At 42.6% G+C, this 22,077-nt stretch overlaps 1 protein-coding gene across 2 annotated transcripts; it reads left to right on the forward strand.

The window, feature by feature from the left end:
- Positions 1 to 909: 909 nt before the first annotated feature.
- On the forward strand, positions 910 to 21,020 carry GINM1 (glycosylated integral membrane protein 1). 2 transcript variants are annotated; one of them, XM_080389655.1, is made up of 8 exons: positions 912 to 1,088; positions 10,075 to 10,134; positions 10,311 to 10,407; positions 13,224 to 13,375; positions 15,313 to 15,469; positions 16,569 to 16,699; positions 18,175 to 18,338; positions 20,129 to 21,020. In XM_080389655.1, exons 1-8 carry the CDS (start codon positions 993 to 995, stop codon positions 20,235 to 20,237), a joined length of 966 nt encoding a protein of 321 aa, XP_080245781.1. In that variant the 5' UTR covers positions 912 to 992; the 3' UTR covers positions 20,238 to 21,020. The 2 variants fall into 2 exon arrangements, with proteins under 2 accessions (XP_080245782.1, XP_080245781.1); XM_080389656.1 differs by lacking the exons at positions 10,075 to 10,134; positions 10,311 to 10,407 and having other exon boundaries at positions 910 to 1,088.
- The last annotated feature ends 1,057 nt before the right edge of the window (positions 21,021 to 22,077 follow it).

Raw genomic sequence — 22,077 nt, forward strand, 5'->3', positions numbered from 1 at the left:
CACTATCAACCAAGTGGGAGTCACAGAACAATATAAAGTCAGGCTACAGACTGCTTCAACGGGACAGCTGATTTATTGCCTGGGCTGTATTAAAACCTCCCTAGAGAAACTATTAACTGTTTGCCACCCCTACCGTTAGAAAATTTCTTGCGAACAGGTAACAGCAATCTTTCGTGTTGCAAATAAAGTACTTTTTTGTCTTTGTATCCACTGAGGACTTCGGAGACCCAGGTTGTTTCCTTTCTCTTTGCCTGAGGCTTCCACGGTTTTGACTGCTGCCATGAAGTTCTCCGTTTTCTCACCTCTAGGTCGACGACCTCTAGCTCTTCGCATTTACCTGGGGCTTTCTTCCTTTCTGATGACTCTTTCTACTCTCCTCTGCTGTACGCTGCCTGGTTTTGCTTTCCAGAAACCTTCCCTGCCGAGCGGTGCTCAGCACCGCCTGCCGTGCCCCGGCCGCGGCACCCGACGGCAGCGAGGGGAGGCACGGCGGCCCGACGGGCGCACGGCGGCCATTTCATTAATAGCAGTAATTATTAACATTAGCTATATGGGTAATTCTCTCATTACGCAAAGGCTGTAATCATCTAGTAACGGCCACGGGCATCTGTAGGAGCAGGCAGGTGCCCACGCGTGGCTCTGCAGGGCCGAATTCGGCCTCTCCCGGCGGCGGCGGGGCCGGTGGCAGGAGGGCGCAGGTTCAGCTGTTGTTCTGGCTAAACCTGCCCCTCTCCCAGAAAAAGGGTCATTCCCGAGCCTGCGGGGGACAGCCTGCGGGCGGGGGGCTGCGCGGGGTTGTGCCGGGGCGGGGCGGCGGGGAGGAGGCGGCCCGGCGCAGGCCGTCTGGGGCTGCACGGCACGGCCCGGCCCGGCACAGCCCCTGCCACCGCCTCCGCCGCTTCCTCCCGGCCCCGCCCCGCCCCGCCCCTGCCGCCGCCGCCGCCGCCGCCGCTTGTTGATGTTTCACTTTGTTTTCGTTCCCGGGTCGCAAGATGGAGGCGGCGCTGGGACGGCGGGAGCTGCTGCCGCTGCTGCTGTCGCTGGCCGCCGCGCTGCTGGGCCCGGCCGCGCCGCTGCAGCTGGGCCAGGTACCGACGGGCTCGGGCCGGGGCGCGCTGGGGTGGGTCCCCGGCTCTGCCGCTGCCGCTGCCCCGCCGAGCGCTGCGCCGGACCCGGCCGGGCGTGGGGCGGCGGCGCGGGCGCCTCCTGGCCGCGGGGGCGGCGGGCGGGGACGGGCGAGCGGCACCGGCGGGGCGGCGGGGGTGGGCGGGCGGGCGAAGCCGCTGGCACCGGTGTGCCGCGCCGTGCCGTGCCGAGCCGCGCCGCGCCGAGCCGAGCCGCGCCGAGCCGGGCGGCGGGCGGTGTTTTTGCGGCGGTAGCGCTTGGCAGCCGAAGGTGCGTTACCCCCGCTTGCGGCGGTTGACTTGCTGCTCCGGTGCGCGGCGGTCTGACCGTACAGAAACGTTACGGAAGGACAAAATGATGATTATGCGTCAGCCGCAAACTCGGTTACCGTGCACGGAATGTTGCCTCCCTCCCTGTAGCGATTCGTTTATGTAGGATTTGATATGCTGAAATAAATATCTGACAGGTTGGGGGGGGGGGGGGAGACCTACTTCTATGCAATGTAGATGTATTTATATTGTATTTTTTATATGTTTGTCTACCCACATCTTGATGGTTCAGTGCTATAGGAGCGTGCAGGGCGTTAGGTCTACGTTTGCTCCTCATGATTTTTGTACTGAAACCAAGAAAAGGGTTTTCATGTGTTGGTGTATTACAGGGCATCGTGCCATCTGTTTTTCTGTTCCAGTACCTGTGTTGTGTTCTGGTAAGATTAGTTTTCAAATAAATTTGGTGGCTTTTTAAAAAGTGGAAGGGATATTTTGGATATTCCCTAGGAGATCTTCTCAGTGGGAATGAAAAGATGTGCCATGGCACCAGTGAGCTTTGACCTGTGGAATTACAGAAAAGAACTTTGGGGTTCTTTTGTCTGTACTTGAATCATGACTAAATACATCCTCTAATTGTTACAATTGTGAACTCCAAAGTGTGAGACTGCAAAGTGGAAAGAGCCGTGGCGGGTATGTAGTCGCTGGCCTAGCCAATGTGAAGTTGCTGGCATGTGAGTAAATTTATTACAGCTTTTTTTCCTCCAGTGTGTTTGTTGTTTTTTTTTTTTTAATAAAATGTTTCCAAGAAAGCCTGACAGAGGCCCTGCGCTGGCATATCCTGCGCTGCGGAGCAGGATTCCTGGGCTCACTTCCTGGTTTCTGCTGCTCCTATGAACGTTTGAAGAGGTCTGCCGAGCGCTGATGTCAAAATGGGGATCTAGATCTTCAGATGGCCATGAAAGTGTATGGGTGCTTGAAGTCAGGCTCACTAAAGTGAGCAGAGAGATCTCGGTCCTCGGGTACTTTGCTCGTCCCTCTCAGAAAGGGAGAGCTAGCTTGAACTTGCTAAAAGACACATGAAGTGGCGATGGAATATAAACCTGTAATCTTGCTTTACCTTCTACCCAGAAACTGTCACGCTTTCACACCAATACTTCAACTTAATAGCATTAAAGTTGTTTGTCACAGCTGGCAATTGTACAAAATCCGGAGGCACATCTGTGCGTGCTATCTTTGGACCTGAAAGCGCGAGCGAGCATGGCGCAGGGGTGCCAGAGCAGTCCCGTGGAAGCCGGGTTGGGGTCAGAAACAGAATAGGGCTTGACTTGGTGGCAGGAGTGTAATGCTTTACGGGCATAGCTGTGCTGTTGGTGAGGCTGAGTTTGTTCATTTGTGCCATACTGCTTAGGTGGTCTATTAGCTCAGGTTTGGCTAGTTGGAAGAGTTCACACTTTTTTAGCTTTTTACTGGTGTAGTGGTGTAAGTACATGCAGAAAACCTCTTTGTAAGAGTCAAAAAGAGAACGTACATGTCTTTAGTATTTTTTCTTTTTAAATCTCAAACTTGAAAACATGTAAAACCTTGTGTTTCCTCCTGTACTGTTTCTTTTTGTACACACGAGATTATTTTTGATGTAAAAGGAACAATGCATGTTGAGAAAGTTTTGAGTAGGAGAATTGCTGGGTTTTGAGCGTGGATTGGTTTATGGTGGCCTGGTAGGAATGGAAGTGCCTAGGCAGCAGGAATAGGCAGCGTGGAAATGCGACACTGTCACGTTGGCTTCAGAAGCCACAAGCTTACAATGGGGGCAGAATAATTGTGGTCTTACCTCAGAATGGCTTGGGACTACAGAACGCTTGGGAGCAGGCAGCATCGACATGTTCAGTTTGGCTTTGCCTGGACACCATAGCTGTGCCCTCTACAGTTCTGTGAGCAGCATACTACTGATAGCTTCACGTGTTGTAATTCTTGTATGTGGTATTAAAGTTTACCTCCAAGTTGATGGACATGATGTTACATCAACCACAATGGAAGGACTGAGGAAAAAACCTGAAACATTGGAATAACATTTTTTAAGGCTGAAGCGCTTTTGTTCAGCTCTGGAATGTGAATGCCTCTGTTGTTGTGCAATACTTGTCATTTCTTAAATCAGCTGTTTTGAAATCTGGACTTTTTTTAAACATTAGCATGTGTGTTTTGATTTTAGAATGATTGATATTAGACAAAGTTGTTTTTTTCTTTAAGAAAAAACAAAGGCAGGGAATGATGCAATAAGATGACTGACCTTCACATTAATGTGTTTTTTCTGGTACAAGGTCAGGAATTAGGTTTTGTGTGTTAGAGTATTTTTTTAATGTGCTGATAGGAACTGGCTAAAAGCACAGTGGGATGAATACTAATGCTATGTTGTTTGCTTACTCTATTTGCATCTTGATAATTTAGGTTTAGCAGTGTTCTTTCTAAATGGCATACTTGCCTACCGGACTTTTCTTTCTTTTAGTTTAGTTGCCTGAAAAACAGTTTTCAGATTATTTGTTGGCTGTAAGAAACCTCTTTGTGGATGGATGATTTCACGACAGAAGAAAGTAATCTTCACTGCATCAACCACTTGAGTATGTATGCAGTGTGTGTAATGTATTTTAAGCAAAGAAGGACTTGTCCTTGCCGATAGTGACATGCTAAAATGTTTCTTTAGCTGCTTTATGACAGTTTCTCGATTAACAGCCTGGCACATGTTCTGAACTTTATGCCTAGAAGATCTGACATCATCTTTCTGTGTATATTTGATTAAATTAAAGCACTATGACGCAACCATGTCCTGGTGATGTGAGACTAAGTATTCATAATTAGAGTTGATTTAATAGGGAGAAAGCAAACGTGATTAATTCTAGCAACATATGTAGGGCAAAGGAAGGGAAAACCAATATTATACTAAGAATCATTGTTGAGCAAGGAAGAATGTAAGTGTGCTTGTTTAGAAAAGCAAAGCAAAAGCATCATGTTAGATTTTTATATTAACAAAGATAGTTCAGCTTCAGTTACTTTCAAAGACTTGATTTCATTATCTTATGCTAAATAATATCATGGAGTTGAATAGTACCAGACCTCATTGGAGAAGATTTTGTACTAAAATTTCGAAAAATGTGAGGGACTAATTATCATCATGCAAACTTGTCATGTCAAACTTGTACCATGATTATTTCTTAACTCAGTTATGCCTGACTGCAGTTAAGACTAATCCTACAACATAGCTCTGTTTTCAGTCTGGTGAAAAAATTACGAGCAGATCACAGAGCCCTGGATTGCAAATACACAGTTACACTATTTGGAGCCAGTTGTCCATGTGGGTGCCAGGATTCGAATGGCATGAGTTTGGATGGTAGTTTTGTTTGTCTGTTTGAACACTCTTTTTCCCATAATCTATTTTCAAATTTAGAAACAGGTTCTTAGTTTTGTCTATTTCTTATCTGTTTGGCAACCTTAGCTGGACTTTGTATTTTCCTGTCGCAGACAGGATATCCCAATAGTGTCTGCATAATTGCTGCGAGGGGATTGTCTGTCTTTCAAGTCTCTGTCAAGCTGGCCATCTTGCAAGGCACTATGCCATCTGTTCCTAGTGCTGCCTGCTCTGCTTCCCACAGGCCTTCTGGTGCAGAAAGAGCCTTGTTCGGAGAGCCTCAATAGAGAACAGCTGTGCTTTGAGTGGGCTGGTCGCTAGTGCCTGAATCTAGATCGGGTTTATGTGACTAATGCAGTTGTGTAGGACTGCACAGTTACTCTGCACTGGGAGAAAGCGTACAGTGCACCCCATCAGGTATCCACTGCCTGTGGAAGTTTTCCCGTGATTCTGTAATCAGATCTGTTTGAAGTTCATGCGCGATTAGACCCAACAGCTTTGTCTTGTGCAGCATCTTTCGTAAAAGGCTATAAGATTAGGTGAAACGTTCTCTGTCAATTTGTGTGGCATCTGTATGGAGAGTCTTTAAGAACTGATGAATATTCCCTTTCAACTTATGCCATATGCTTTATATTCTTTGCTGCCATCTTTTCCCCATATTGCTCTTCTGCTGCTACTTGGATTATATTGCCCCACTTGACACTCCTGGGTTCTGTTGCAGCACATGGTGAAAGAGAAAGAATTAGAAAATGATCACTATCTGCTGATCTCTAATGCTTCAAGTTTGCAAAATTCACTAGTTCACTGTCATGTATGTTGCCAGCTCCTGTTGCCCAGCTGTCCTAGAACGGAATTACATGCATTTGTCGTAGAAGTGCTGTTACCACTGTAAAAATCACTGCTGGAGCACTAAAGCAGTGATGAGAAATGCTCTGAAAACTCAGGAGAGACATCTACATCCTATAACAGCATTAAGAATGATAGGGCCATTTTTAGTGCAGATTGGAGCACATTGTGTGAAGGCATTCCCCTGCAGAGGAAGGGGTGAGGTGCTGTGAATGGTGGAGTGGGTGTCGATGGTAAGCTGAAAGCACAGCCTGATTCCTAGGGACCTGAATTGCTTCTTGGGGCTGTCCTTTGGTTCTGACTCTCAAAACGCAGCTTTCTGACATATTCCAGTGAATTCAGGACCTTTTAAAATTACAGGACTGTCTGAAATTTATGTGAATTGTCATGATATTGTTATTCTAAGTTATACAAACAAGTTTTACACTCATAGTTCAGGCTTCTCCAGAACTCAAGAGTGCAATATTGTGGATTACTGCAGAGGAACATGTCGTGCTCTCAATGACTTTGTGACTACAGGATTGGCTTAGTATGCTTTTGATACACAAAGTAAGTGATGTGGGGTTATTTACTTTTGTTAGTAGTGCAGTACACAGAAACAAGACATTTCTATAAAACACCACCCCACCCCAAACAGTGAGTTTTATTATGGTAACATAAAAAAGTATTTTCTCCATTGAAATTAAAGGATGTTTCAGAAGTCTGTGAGACTTCAGCCCTAGGACTGGGAAGATGGGTATTGAAGTTATCACCGGAGCACTTTCTAGCAAGTGTGGCTTGTCAGGCCAGGCATTTCATCATGAAAGCATGGTACAAGAGCTGTTGGATTGCCAGGTCTGTTTCCCTCCCTGTATAGCAAGCATAAATAATGTATGGCTCTTGAGCACTTATTTGTGAGCAAATATCAAGGGGATACCAGCTGAGGTTGTGTTGGCAGCTGGGGGAATGCTGTGCCTCCCCCATCCGCTGCTGTGGGTGAAAGCAGGTCAGCTGGGACAGCGCTTTGCTGCTCTCCTGTGAGCTGCTTGTAGTAGTCCCTTCCTCTTTCCCCCAGCCCTCCTGCCCAGCATGCACCTTGTGGTTCTTTCTCTCGCATAGATTATGGTATGGAGTGTGTAGGGTCAAGAAGATTGGCCACAGCAGGACCCATTGAGTTTTGGGTGCGGTGCTGCAGGAAAGAGCAGTGGGAAGTCATGGGAAGACAGCAGTGAGGAGTTAACCTCCGAGGAAGGATTGGGTGAGCTGAGAACATTAGCATAAAATCAGGAAGACTGAGCTGGAGGACCGTTATTTTCCATGGGAAGGTGTTAAGAAGAGTAACGAATGACCTGTTCATAAATTGCAGCAAAGATGCTTCAGGTTAGACCTTAGGAAAACTTAATGTTCAAGGTAGCCAGGTAGTAGAGTAAATAGTTGAGGAGAGTGTGAGATTTTTGGACATCACTGGAGAGCTTTAAGCAGTCTGTTGGGAATGACATCAATATAGTTGATTTTGAGTCTGGAAGAATTGGTCTTCCTCTGGTCCTTGGTTTCTGTATCCGTTTAGGAATGTTTGGAGCAAGAACAATTGAAAGCTGATTATTTTTTAGCACCAAAAGTTGAGATCTATTTGTAATGTTTCTTGGCAAGACTGGCATCAAGTCTGGTGAGACTGCTCAGTGAAGGGGCAAAACAGGAACATATGACTGCTCAGGAGAATGGACGTACAGAATATGGGAAGTTATCACTAGAATTTCTTGGATCTGGATGTGAACAGATTGGTCACGGAAATGGCAAAAATATGAGTTCTCCATTGCTTGTGAACAAAAAATTGCAAGGGTCATGGTGTAGCTGCTATAGTGGAGTAGTAATTATTAATCATTGCTCTGTTATTAAATAGCTTTATGAACCTGTTCAGGAGATGCACCACCATCTCTTGAGATGATGGTGAGGACAGGCTTCTCCTAAGATGCTGCTGCAAGGACAGGCAGGCAGAGCCAACCCAGCAGCCTGTGGCCATCAGAACAAGCAGACTAGCTCCCTCCTCCCAGCTGGGTTCTTGCATCTCTTGTGCTTGCCTGGCTCTTTCTTGTTCAACTGACAAAAGAATAACTTGGCAAAAAAAAAAAAGGGAAAGTTTTCCTGCCAGTTTAATGAGGTAAATTGTCTCACTGACTTTGCATAAAGGACAGGGAAAGATGATGTGCTGCAGAGATCTACACTCTTCTTTTAGTGGCAGAGGCAGCAAGCAGTTAAGCTGTCTGACTTGTCTGCATGCTGCGATCTATTACTTGTAACTTTGACAGCATGGAAGTGATCCACTGAAATATTTTAATTTCTTAAACATGTCATGTGCTCTTCAAGTGCAATTTTTCAGTATGTACTAGAATTCATGTTAGTGCCTGTGGATACTACGTCAACAGAATTGATTGCTGTTTTGGAGAAAATTAATAATAAATATATGTATGATTTCTATAGCTCATTTTGTACATTTAATGCTCAATTGTTGAGCATATCTATCTTGCCCCATGCCATTCATTTTCAAATAAAGCATTTAAATTAAAAAAAAAATGAATAGAAAGGATTTTCCTTTTTTTCAGCAATTACAGGCCATCAGTTATTTCCTCCTTCTTGTAATCTCAGTGAGTCACTTTGCAGATGTTGAAAAAGATTGCGGAATACTTTCTGTGTAAAAGGACTCAGATCTCATTTGAGGCTTAAAACCCAACAGATTACTAAGACTGCCTGGAAGATCCTTTCATGCCCTTTGAATTCCCAGAAAACAAAAAACCCTAGGAAGTAATGGCAAGGTTTTGGTAATCTGTTAAGCAGTTTGAGGGTGTAAAAGACGTACAGCTCTGAATGCTAGAGCTGTAAGTTCGATGATTTTTTTTTAATTTTTAATATACAGAATTCTTAAAAGATGTGCAGAAAATAAGTAGTTTGAGGGAACTGCAGGATAACAATAGATTACATACTATGATTATATTTATTAATCTGGTTTATATTTTCAGTTACAGACTCCCAGTTCTCTAAGCAAGTCGATAATTTTAATTTACTTTTAATAGCTAGGGGTATCAAGAAAGAGATTTCTCTTCGGTCTCAGTGGCCAGAGAGTTTTCTTACTGGTTTGACAAATGCATCTGAAGCATCAATGACGAATCATTTCCAACCAAAAGATTATCTGTGTTAGGTTTTAAAACGTGCTTCCCATGATGCCAGATTTATGCTGAATCAGATTTGGATGTTGTTTTCCAGTTTTTGGCCGTTCTGGCTACCTGTGTATAGCGATTAACACCTGTTGTTTTGAGGATTTTTTATTTATTTTTTTTTTACATTATAGCCAGACTTGAGAAGCTCTCTGTTCATGAACTGAGACTGTATTATCCTAGGTACTGTATATTTAAAGTCTTTTCTGGCTGAAAATTTAGCGTTTTATAAAAATCCCAAATGAAAAACCTTTTTATGTATCTAAATTTTTATTTTATTTCAAGTTCTGAACAAGTTCAACTTTTTATTGAGACGTGACTTTTCAGCTGTTAGTTTTGAAACCATGACTCAAACACAAAGCTAAAAAAGGTGCTGATGGTATGGAGAGGTTTTCCAGAGGTAAATGAAACATGATTAGAATCATTTAAGGCTTCCCAAAGGCAAACAGGGAGTTTAACATTTTTGAAGACGTGGCTCAGGAAGGCAGTGTAGTAATCGTTACTTCTGGCTATGTCCAAGAGAGACTTGGTTTTTCTATGTAGGTTTTGTCAGGGGCAGGACTGGGAGATTTAAGGTCCCATCTGGAAAATAGCCCCTGAAATTACAGGGGGGAAATGAGGGGACAGAATGAGTGAGTCGATAAATCACAGCAATTGGCGTTAGAAAGAAAGAAGCAAATCCCCATTAGCTCTGAGTTTGGAGGTATCCCTGGTGGCATAATTTGGGAATGATAAACCAAAGAAAAGAAACAGGATTGGTGCTGATACTGACAAAACCGAGTGTTCTTTAGCATAGGCTAACACATATTAAATTATACTTCATCTTGAAGACAAGTGGAGTGCTTAAAAACCATTTGCAGAGAATCTGATTTTTACCTTGTATTGTCTATTATTTTTTAGCTAATATGAGAGACTTCTTTTCCATTATATCAATGTAAAACAAGTTCTCCTGAAAATTTAGCTTGATTATGATCTTTCAAAAAACACTGTACATAAGGGGATGCAGCTGTCATTCTTTCTCATCAGCCCTCTTTATTAAAAAGAGGCGAAAAAACCCAACCCAACCCTTACATGAAACAAGTAAGCATATTCCTCTTTCTTCTGTCTGCTGGATAGAAAGCCTGGGAGCATGCTCTGGGGACTGTGTGTGGCCGTTCTGTCAGGACAGTGAATGGAAGTTGCCTGTGGCCCGCCGTGACTTATGTGTTTCCTTAGAAACTTAACATCTCTTCTCACTGTTGTTTTCCAGGAAACGATCAGAGTCAATGTTATGATGTTGAAAACCAATGGAGAATTTCACAAAGGACAGGTTTGTCCAGTTTTTCTATGTATTCAGTGAATTAATATGCAGTGAAACGAAGTCTGCATGTGGAAGCAAATACATTGTTTTGTCTGACATCAGTCAGTACCAAGTGTGTTCCTCAGAACAGAATTGTAGCATAGGGCCAGAAACCACACAACTCACTCTGTTTGTCTTTCTTTCAGGTTGTTTTTAATATCACCTATGTTAATGGACAGGTATATCTAAATGATTTTCCTATGAAAAGCGGGGTTGCCCACATAACATGTCAAACAGTCATATGTGAGTATTCTCTCTCTCTCTCTCCCTCCTCCCCCTCCACTCCCCTTTGGTTATTTGGCTTCCCTGTTATCCAGTAACCAAAGCTTACAATGACTACATGTTCTCATACTCTGCAAACCTGAGCATTGTAGATGCAAATCATCTCCCAAGGTAGAGTAATTTTGCTACTAAAATGGATGGGAAAAAATCTTACTACCTTGTTCTCAAGCCACATTTGCATGCTTACATGTAAATGGTCTAATCTGAAATCCAGACCCTGCCTATCTTTTCAAAAGAATGTTTTGCACTACAAGCTAGACAATGTAAACAGAAGGATGCAACTCCACCCTGCTAATGGCTTTGTCCCTAGGTTGGTTGGCATGTTTCCAAAAGGAGATTAAATTACAAAAGTATGAATTACTGTTAGGAAGATCTTTTAATTATCTCATTTCTGTGTCTACTGGACAAACGAGTTTCTGCTGTATAAGATATTATAGCACAAATACTGCAGTTTTGCTAGTGTCCTGCAGCGGTTAATGACTTTGAATCATTTGAAACTACTATTTTTTCCACTGATTCAATGCTATACCTTTTGTGAAAGACCATATAGTACTGTGATTTTTTGAGATACACAGAGCATACTGTATAATTAATTTTAAAAGGGCCATTATGCTCATTTGCTTTAAGGTTCTGTTGTATTCAGAATGATTTCTTGATGGATCAGGTGCAATTGGTCTCTAGCTTGTTTTCTGAGGTCATCCTGTCCTTACAATCAGATATTTACTTAGAGAGTACTCATGCTTTTTCTAAATTGCTTCTCTGAGCCATGACCTTGTTTCTTGAACCCTTCCTTCCCAAACATGATCAATTATTAATTTGACACTATTCCTTTTCTGGAGAGGGAGAGCAGTAATTAATTTCTGTTTTTCTGGGATAGTTGTGGTCCTATTGCTTCTATTTTTAATATCCTAGGGCAGAAAAACACGGCAAAATGTCTTTTGCCTGCAAGGTAATTGACTCCAGAAAAATGCATCTGATTTTATTGACTCATGCTGAGGGATACTGAGCACTCTAGTTCCTGTTAATTTCCCAAATCATAGTTGTATAGCTTGCAGTGACAACTATTATGAACATGAATCTGAAACAGTGAGAAAAATACTTACTTGACCTGGGTGCTAGGAGCCTGGAACTCTCTGTCTTAGTGTTTGGGTCTGAGTCCTCAGCACAGTACCTCTCTGTTTATCTGTGAAGTAATGTTTATACTATTTACTTACTAAATCCTTGACAGTAGATTCAGATGTTTGTTAAACACTAAAGGAATATAGAGATACTTGTTAGCCATTAACAGAGGGGGGAAATACTCCTGAATGTATGCAAAACCTAAACGAGCTAAATATTCATGCTCTTGAATGTAAGAGTAGAGACCAAGTCTCGTGAATGGTGGTGTTCCGACGCTTCTCAGGGCACGCCTGGCACCTGTAATCCCCACAACTGTCAATTTTGGAAGCATATCTTTCACTCCTGTTGAATGCAGTGGGGACTGAGCGGCCTGACACACGAAAGGTTGGGACCACAGGGAGCTGCAGCTACATGGCATCTTCGAAGCTTTGGTCCTTCAACGTATGCTTGCTGCTGCTAGGTTGGAAAACATTCAGCAACTACGTTATTGCTCTGGCCCACTTCTTTAGGGAACCTTTGTCTCCCTCTCTAACCTCGTTCCTTCTGCCACTTATTTTTGCAATTTAAGATATGGCTAAATGATGCCAGAGTATTTGTCTATATTTAATATAAACAAAATAGCTGTGTGAGGAAAGGGATCATAGCATAAAAGTAACGAGCCCACTGCGTTGTTCCTGTGTAACTGAAGGGCACCAGTCCAGCCTTCCCACCTTTTAGGCTCAGCTGCAGGTGGCACACAGCCCTGGTGGCTTAGGGATGGGCCAGTTCAGTCCCAGTTCACGTACCCTGCTGTCTGCATGCCAGAGAGACCTGTCACCTCCGCTCTCCTGCTCCTGCAGCACTTCAGTTCTAGCATGCCCTCACCTGGAGTAGAGGCCAGTAGTTGGGAGGAGGATACTAAGTCTATGCAGAAACAGCAAGGGTAGAAAAGCAGTTCTCTGGGCGCTTGTGGAATATTAAGTCATTGAAATAGCTGAAAGCTTTTGGGTAGGGAGGGAGTTTGAGGTGTCACTGGTCACACATGAAAATGGGGCAGGGGTGGGTGGGTAGGAGGGAACCGACTCTCGCCTTGAGTAGTATGTGCAGTGTGCGTGGAAAAAATGTATTTGTTTCTGTATTGAGAGGAAGGGGAATGTTGTGCAAATGAAAATGTTTACACAGGTGGCTGGCTGGGCTGTGGCATTGCTCTTATGAACTCCTTTGGACAACTAAAGTAACAACACAGCAACAGCAAAGCCAAAGATTGCTTAAACGCAAACTTCAAAGGCAGGGACGCGACATTGTTTGAAAGCTCTCTCAGGCTGGGGGTTGTACAGCGCAGCGCTGCTGTTGTCTGCTGTGTTGTATCATGAGACCTGCTCCAAGCTTGATTTGGTGATATACTGGTAAAAAATCATTGCATCTGTTTTACGTGCTGCCCAGATTGCTACTGCTTGTAGCAGTGGTTAGTGGAAGTGTTAAGGACATCAGCATAGTACATATTTCAGGCATCTGTGGTTTGATGCTGGGGTCCTTTGTAGCTGTAATGACTTTTCCATTCAGATGCTGCATGTGCGAAGGCATCTATGTCAGAGTTGCAAGTGTTTGCCCCATGGTTGTATACTGCTTTCTGGCTGGGGTGGTTTCTCTTCAAAAACTGTGACAATGTGTCTTAACAGTGGAGAATGGAAATTTGAATAACTTACCAGATCAGCAGCGCCTGGGAACTGTCAGTGTTCGCATCATGGTTCACGAGTGGCCTTTGGCATCCAGTTCTGATTTGCAGCTGATTGTCATTCAGGAAGAAATCACAGAAATTGATGGAAAACAGGTAAAAAAAACTTCTCAGTGTTCTGCTTGTTTTTATTTTAGAAGAGGCAAATAGTTACCAAGGATTAAAAGGTTTACATGTGTCTGGCTGGTGGTTAGAGCACGAAGTATATAATCTAATGCTAGCCAGCACAGTACTGAGGAGATAATACCAACCTAAGTTGCCTGTATAGTAGCAGGGGTGTTTCATGAGGAGACTTCAAGTTTTAATGCTTCTATTTGTATTTTAATAATGAAGTGTTGGATGACTTTCCCTTAAGCTTGTGAGAATATCATTAACTCTGTCACATGCTCTTTCAACGCATGCACTTTTGCAACCAAAGTCAGACTCACAGCAATACTTTGTTTACAAAAGAATGTACAAAATAAATAAAAGGGGCATGGGCTTATTCTGAGTCCTGAGGTTTTCCTCGTTGTTTATTCCAAACTAACAAAGCGTTCCAAGCATGTAGCATGGGGAACTTGCAGAGGCAAATTCTTACGGTTGGTGGGCTTGTTGTGAAAGCCCTCAAACCCTGAGAACTTAGCCATAGAAAATTTTGCATGTAAGATAATTTAATTCATTTGAATAAAAATCTTGATAATGAACATGGATTTTGATGAACAGAAAACTAACTGTATCTGCACAAATACCAGTGAATGTGAGTGGTTACAATTCTCGCTGAGACTGAAATGTGCAGAACTGAGTTCTCAAATCACCTATAACGTATAGTTATTTTTCCAACCAGAGAGGTTCTGGAGAGAAGATACAGCTGCTGAAGCCAGCAGAAGTGTCATATTTTTGTTTCAGTACATCTGCATTTTACATGTGGCCAACCTCTTTTGAAGCTGGCTTATGTTCCACTGCCTTTTTTTTGGTTTTCTTTTAAAGGGGAATTATGTTAATACCATTGATCCTTAATTAATTGCATGCTTAGCGTGTAGGATTTTTCACAGGGACCTGCATCATGTCAAAATTTTATTCTGTTAATGAAAAATCCCGCTGAGAGTTTTGAAGCTTTTCCAACGAGGTGTTTATCCCACTGTTAGGAGGCTAATATATCCGGGTTTGATTCAGTTGTTATACAGTAGTGGTGGTGTATTTCACATCTCAAACTGAGACATCACAGTGTATCTCACATTTTCATAGGGACTAGGTAAGAATAACAAGAAAGCTAATGCTGTTTCCTTAATTGTTCCTTTAAGTCAAAAGCTTTCCATCTTTCTCATTAATTATCAGCTGACAGTAGCAATTATCTGTTTCATCACATTGTTCTGCACGTTTGAAGCAAAATGAGTCCACGTTCTGAAAGCATGAGTGAAACTATCATATGCTTCATTCCTCTTTTGTTACTTATATTTCTCTGTAGCAGCTATAATTATGCTCACAAACACTCTGGATTTCGGTCAGTTCTCTGCCTCGCAATGCAGTTATTGATGTTAGTAGCAGTTATGCCGAATGTGTTATATATAAGCGATGCTTGCAGTGATTAAGTGAAATGGCTCCAGTGCATCACTGGAAGAGAAGGAAGAAAACTGTTATTTTGGTTGTTCAAAAAAAGCAACATTACTGCAAAAGCAGAAGTGTCAGTCTTGCCTCAGCAACGTTTTCGAAGTTTGCAAGTGCTCTTTCACTATGTACTTGAGTTTTCCATGCCTTAAAATGCCTCCCTGAAAGAACATCGTAATGAGCTATCTAAGACTAGGTTAAAACCCCACGGAGTGACTCCCCACGCTTTTGCAGGGAGAAAGAGAGACCCAGTCTGTTCAGCACAATGTCTAATGTGTTCCATAGTCTATGGAAGTGTGGTGTGTAAAACCTTGTAAATTCATGTTATAACATCCCTGTGTCTACATCTTAATGGCTTGGAGTTTCTGTGATAAGACTGGTTTTCTCTGCCAGCCTACTTCACTCTTGCTTTAAACTCAGTAATGTCAACAAGTTTGCATCTCTTGTAGGTTCAGCAGGAAGAAGTAACAGAAATAGATATTTTAGTAAAGGACCTGAGAGTACTTAGACATTCAAACTACACTGTCCCTTTGAAAGAGAGCATGCTGTATTCCATCCCAAGGGACAACGATGTGTTATTTACACTTCCCAACCTCTCTGGAAAAGGTATTTCTTTTAGTTGTTACATAATACTTTTTATCTGTAGTTGATGTGCAAAAGAACATCATTATTCCTGTGTCTTACATAATGAAACTGTTTCTTCATTAACAGGGAAGTGTTTTGCTTTATGTGGTTTGTTTTTTGTTCTTTGTTTTTGTTTTTTTTAAAAAAACCCACACCTAAATTCAACTCTTCTACATTCTAGGTATTTTGTTTGTTTTCAAATCTGTTCTCCTTTGAAGCACTTGGTACTTGTCAATCTGCAGCCCAGACATCTCACAGGAATAAATTTCTCTCCCAGTGCTATGATGGAAGTTTCTCTAAAACTCCCCCTTTTTCCTGAGAATGAAAGAGAAAACTGGAGAGGAAATACCTGTCTGGGGCACTTCCAAACCAGAGAATAGTTTTATGTTATTAAACTTGAATAACTTAAAAGCAAGCAAGGTTATTTGATGCCTTAATCTTATTTCAGTTTTGCTTAATGTAAAACTCTCAAGGATTTCATAGGACATGAATATTTTGACCTAGTTCATCAGTATTTAATCTGGTGAGAGCTGAAATGTACAGCTAAGGGCACAGCTAAAGGCTGTTTAGCTTTGTAATTAATTAACTTTTTTAAAAAAGTAATTAAACACTGCTGCTGCTTCTTACCAAGTTAACTACTCCAGTCAAAAAAAAAAAAAAAAAGTCAGTCTTCTGTGTTCTTGCTGTGAATGTGTGAGAACTGTACCATAAGCATAGAAATGCAGCAGAGAATCATTTAGGTTGGAAAAGACCTTTAAAGTCCAACCATTAACCTGGTACGACAACAGTCCTATTCTCCAGGGCTGGTCAGACTAAGTAGGGAAAAGAAAAATTGAACCAATTAACCAAATTTAACCACCGCTTTTCAGCAATGATACAACTCTGCCACCAATGATGGATCTACCTTTTAACCGAAATGTCCTCAGCCGAAACCCTGATAATAACTGCAACGACAAAGCCAAGCCCAGCCTAAGCAGGATACACAATTAGGAGACAAAGGAAAAATTTATGTCTTTGCTTTCCTGAATAGTGAGTCAAATAAAAAGCAAGCCCCCCTCTAAGTCTAGCTTTTGTTCTTCAGATATTCAAGATCCACTGCAAACTACCAGTCAGTACCTCATCCGGCAAGTAGAAACTACGGTAGATGAAGAGACATTACCTGGCAAGTTACCAGAGACACCTCTTAGGGTGGAACCTCCATCTTCTTACAAGGTAGTTTTGTTTGTTTGTTTCACTTATTAGTATAAAACTTTAAAGACTGGTCTATAAAGGAGAAGCAGCGTTTTTTCCCCTCCCTCTGTGGTTTTTTTCCCCATTTCCCCAGAGGTGAAATGCATACAGCTTGGTGACATTTCCAAGAATAAAAACTTGTAGTAACATGCTGCAGATAGAGCTGTGTTACTCAGTATTACAGTTTGAGAGTGTAAACTTTCTTCCCCATACAGAAATGCATACAAATACTATGTTTTCCTCCTTTGTGGATATTTACAGAACAAAACAAATAAACCAACCCAGCATTGTTATGATTCAGATAGTGGGTTTTCCTCCTGTAGAGACCAAACACAACATCCATTTAAAGATGGTAAGAACTTATGTAACGTTCCTACACCTTTGTCTTTGGACCTTTATTTTTAATTTGAGAAAAAGCAACATAGTATGCAATAACTCATTTCTGGAAGAGAGAGTTGCCATTCCTACTTAACCTAGTATTGACTTGTAGAGCACTGTTTTGCTGCTTTATATTTTTAAAGACCAGGGCTTTCTGCTGTGTGAGGTATCCAACAGAAACTGATCTCCACATAAGTCTAAGAAATCCCCACAGCCAACCACTAAGAAGAACAGACTTCTACAGACATACTGTAGGAAACTTTAAAAAAACCCAGAAAACAAAAAAAAACAACCCAGCCCCACACAAAATCAATACTGAATTACCCTTAGTGAGAAATTGTGTTTTGGGTTTTTTTTAAATCCAGTAGGAATCAAATGGGTTTGTAAATCCTGTAATGCTCCGAGCTCACAGATATGACGGTGAATTGTGATATTTACATTGTATGAAGCTAAGCATGTATAACAATTTCAAATATTGTTTAGCTTTAAATTACACCTGTTTTTTCTGACTCTGCTTGAGTGCTTACCCCTCTGGGAGGTTGGTCTCGCCCACTGTAGGAAACACAGTAACGGCTTGAGAAGTTTCAGTTCCAGATTAGTTGAGGATGGGCTTGGTGGCCGCCTCCGTGGCTGAAAGGAATACTTCATAACCTGCTGTGGAGACAGGATAGCCAAAGTAGTAGGCTGAAAGTTACAGACAGGCTATAGAAGGTGTAAGCCCTCTCCTGGGCTGTCAGTAACCCTTTCCCTGCCATACACTGCTGTGGTATAATAGCTTCTCTATGCCTAGGCCAAATAACTCACCCTTCCCCTGCTCTCTTCAAGTGCCCTTTATTTTCCAAATGGCCTTTCCTTTCAGGGAACTCTGCTAGGATGGGCAGAGAACTAAACCTTCAGCTGCTCCAAACTTCATAGGAGAAAGAGCTCTGAGTCACCAGTCAATTCCATTCTGCTTTTATGCACGTTTAAGCATACATAAATTTCAGTATGTCACCATGTGATGTGATTCACTGGTAGGTACAAAACCTGCACTTGCACTTTTGCAACCTGTCTTCTTGTTTTTACCTGTTTGGTTGTAGGTGATGTGCCAGTGGGTGGAAGACTTGAGAAAAGGGTTGTGCAGATTCTGGTTTCGATCTTTACCTGTCTTCTTTAGTTTGATGGAAGTCATTGTAGTTGGAGTCGTTGGAGCAGCTCTTATTCTCAAAGTCTTAAAGGTGATTTTCCCTTCCTATGAAAACAAGTAAGTATATTTTGTTTTCTCTGATGAATGCAAAACATTAAGTAAAATCTCTCAAGAAGGAGCCCTGTTCTGTAGGAAGATGGTGGCAACAATTCAGTGAAAAGGCTGCCGGTAACTTTCCTCTCCAAGTGACCTTTTGACACATAGGCATTTCAGAGGAATGTGGGAAGATCTTTAATTGAAGATGTCTTTAGCTTGGCTGTCATGCTGCCAGATTTTTATCAAGTCTTCTAAGGACTACATTGTGAGGCACCATTAACATAGCCCCGAGAGAGGAGGGTAGAAGCTAGAGCTAAACAACTCTAACAACTCTCGACCTTTTCATACTCCTACTGTGCTGGAGTTGTTACAGTAGCTATGAAAGACCTCAAGTTTGGCTTTGCAAATTGGTACAGGAATTCTCCAAAGAGGAGCTAGCTGTGTTACAAGCCATGGCAATTGGTACTAGCATCGGTGGCAAAAGGTCATAAATAAAGTTGATTGACTGCAGATGGCTTTCGTCACTCGGTGTGTTACCAGCTACAGTAATATTTTTCAGAGAAGCAAGGTCTCAAAACAAGGGCTGGAAAGATGAATTAGTAACTGTGACTAAGAAATCAGTGCTGGAATAGGCAAGTGCGTACATTTTAAAGCCACCCAAGTCAGTTCTGGGAGACCTGTATCTTCTTTCAGGAGAAGCGCCTGACCGTGTAGCATGCTTTATCCCTCACAAGCACAGCTGATGCCTTCAAATGCAGCTGACTGGCTGCGCTTCTGAATGGCCCTGAGTGCAGTTAATTTATGTATCCACCCAGGAACACGAGTGGCCTTAGTCCTTCTGACAGAGCTAGAAGGACAGAGGGTTGGAGATTAGGAAGGTTGGAAACTGCAGTGACAGAAGAGCCCTTGCTTCCCCCGACCTTTCACAAAGCATGCTGTCAGATCAGAGTGCTTCTTGTAACTTGTTAGAACAGAAAAAAGCAAAGAAACACTTTGTGCCCCTGACAGCAGTAAGTAGCTTAGCACTGCTACATGTAAAACTTTGCACAAAGTAGAACTATGAAAAAAAATTCTAATCCCCATAAACTGTTCGCAACGTGTCTGAAGGTCTGTCCACGGCAGAGATCAGTACAGAGCAGAGGAAGCAGCCTGCAGTAATTTCTCTTCCAATTGAAGAGCACAGCTAAGGATGGTCTGATGCCCTCCCCCTACAAAAAAAAACCCAAATCAAAACACCACCACCCCCCACCACCACCACCCCCCCCTGCCCAAAACTACAGTCATTTTCTTGCTATCTGTATAAACTGGTCCTGTAAAAAGTCATAAAGGTTTCATTTGTGATTGTAAACCAGTAAGAATGAGTAGAAGGTCTTATTTGGTGAACAATACAGTTGCAGATGCAAGTCAGGGCTTTGTCCCAAGTCTTCAATGCTGTTCTGCAGTACTGACAAAACCAGAGGCTTTAGCTAGTCTTAGAGAATTAAATGCCAGAACCTGACAAAGTAGCTCCTGACCACAGACAGCTTTAGGCTGCTATAAAACTGGGCATATAGAACCTACATTGCTGGTACCTGCTGGTACTTCAGATGTAGAAGCTGGGTGACAGGACTCCTCTGAAACCACAACCGGTACATTTTGGAACCAGTTTTCCATCAAGTTTTCATTCTAGCTTCATAAAAGAGGTATTGGGAAGGTAATACTTACTTGATTCATTGAATTAAAGTTTGGGAAGTGGAAGAATAGATCTAATTTTTAGAACACTGAATTGTTTTGTATATTGTTCTCTAATGCCAGGCAAACTTACCTTTCAGAGGCATCGTTCTCCTGGATCAAGTCAGCTCTGTACCTGTGATTACCATCAGCTTGCCTTCAGATCTTCCAGACAGGAAAAATAATTTAGACAAGAAAGCATGTACTTAATACTGTGTTTATTTTGGCATTACTGTTTTTTTTTTTAAAAACAAATTTTTAGTTGACCTGAAATTTGGCACTTGATCTTAATACCTTGTTTGTTTCCTACTAAGAAAAATAAGTCACTTGATTAATTGGTAACAGGGACACTCAGGCCGAGGCCCAAAGCTAATTTCCCTGTGCCTCTTCATAAACACACAGCCTTTTCAGAAGCTTCAGAATAAAACAGCTTTCCACCCTGAGGGCTACCATCCGTTTTAACTTCTGTGAAGTCACTTTTCCACACCTCGGAAGGAAGCTGGCTGCCTTCGCGCCTGTAGATAAACCAGGTCAGCTGTCCTAAACAGCGAGATGATGAAATTCAGGGTGCCCTGAAGCCTCCAGATAGCATTCTTAGAAAAGGATGAAGGAGCATCACAAACATCAGCTGTGCCTGCAAGCCTAAACAAAGCTGCCCATCCTGGTTTCAGGTCTCCTAGGGTTGAGCGTGCCTTGCGAGGAAAATATCACTACCAAACGTTTGTGCTACTCAATTTGACGTGTTATATATCCAAAACAAAAATTTAAACAGCAGATTTATATTTCAAGCACTTTACACTTTTATGGCCCCTTCCACTCATAAAAATCATTAGCACTTGTAAACAATGTGCTTTTTGTATCGGTGACAGCAGTACTATGTGAAGTCTCAAGAAACAATTCTACAGAAGTACTGGCTTACAATTGCTAAGTAGGCCTGCTCTGCCCATGCTGATTTGTACTGTTAACATTTTTCAAATAAACATGTAAATTGTTTATTAGGCTTCGTTCGTGTGTGCATCTGTATTTAGTTACATAAGCTAGCAGTTTGCCAAATGTGTTAGATAGATACAGCGTATTATTTGTTTTTTAGCTTTTCCTTGTTCTTATTTACAAAAATTGTTCATCAGAAAAATGACTAGGGGGGGGGGGGGAAAGAAGACTGAACACTCTTATCAGTTAAGTGTTCAGAATTACCCATGTTCAGCTTAAGCTGTTAGAGTGAGAGAGAAAAGCTGGGATCCCCCCCTGCCCTTAAGGAAAGGTTAAGCTTATGCTAACGATACCCCCACATTATTCAGGTGCTTGTCCTGGCAGCTGGTCTGTGGCAGGGACAGCTCGAGGTGACTCACTGAAGTGACACCACTGCAGTAGTCGAAGGAACATTCCTAACGCTGGCTTGTCCTGCAAAAAGCCAAACCAGAGCGCACCCTCCAGTAGCTGGTGGGGTATGTCAGGCCAAGGAACCCTACTTCACCCCCCACCTTTTTGTTTCTTAAAAAAAAAAATATTTTTTGTTCTAGCACCGTGTGGCTTTGTGCTTGGCTGTTGTTTCCTTAAGCTCAGCGCTGTCAGAGCACAGGATCCCAAGCATTTGCCCGATGCCAGTCCGAGTCAGGCTGACAGAAGTGGGGACATGCCCCAGCTGGTGGGGAGGGGGCTGCGGATGCTGCAGCCACCAGGCTGGAGCCAGGGGCAGGGGCTGGCATGGCCAGAGCCCCAGGCTGTGCCCCGTGGGACCCTGCTATGCAGAGCTGCTGTGACAGTAATGTAAGCATGTAAGGCAGAGCTGATGCTAGGAGCTAGGGAGGTAAGAGTGCGATTTAGTCACAGAAAACATGACAAAGGGTAGTCATCCATGGCTAAACGGGAAACTGCTAAGACGCCGGCAAAGGAATGGTGACTGCACAGACAAGAACAAGTCTTCAGTTGTGGACAAGCTCTTCTTTGTATGTGGAAATTAATGTTCTTTCCCTTTATGAACATAGCCCTGGCCCCTTCATTAACATGGTTGGAATAGAAGCGATATATAAGGCTGAAGTTTAGCTGTTTC

This window comes from Falco punctatus (genome assembly GCF_963210335.1).
Source record: "Falco punctatus genome assembly, chromosome: 5".
NCBI classification, from domain to species: Eukaryota; Metazoa; Chordata; class Aves; order Falconiformes; family Falconidae; genus Falco; species Falco punctatus.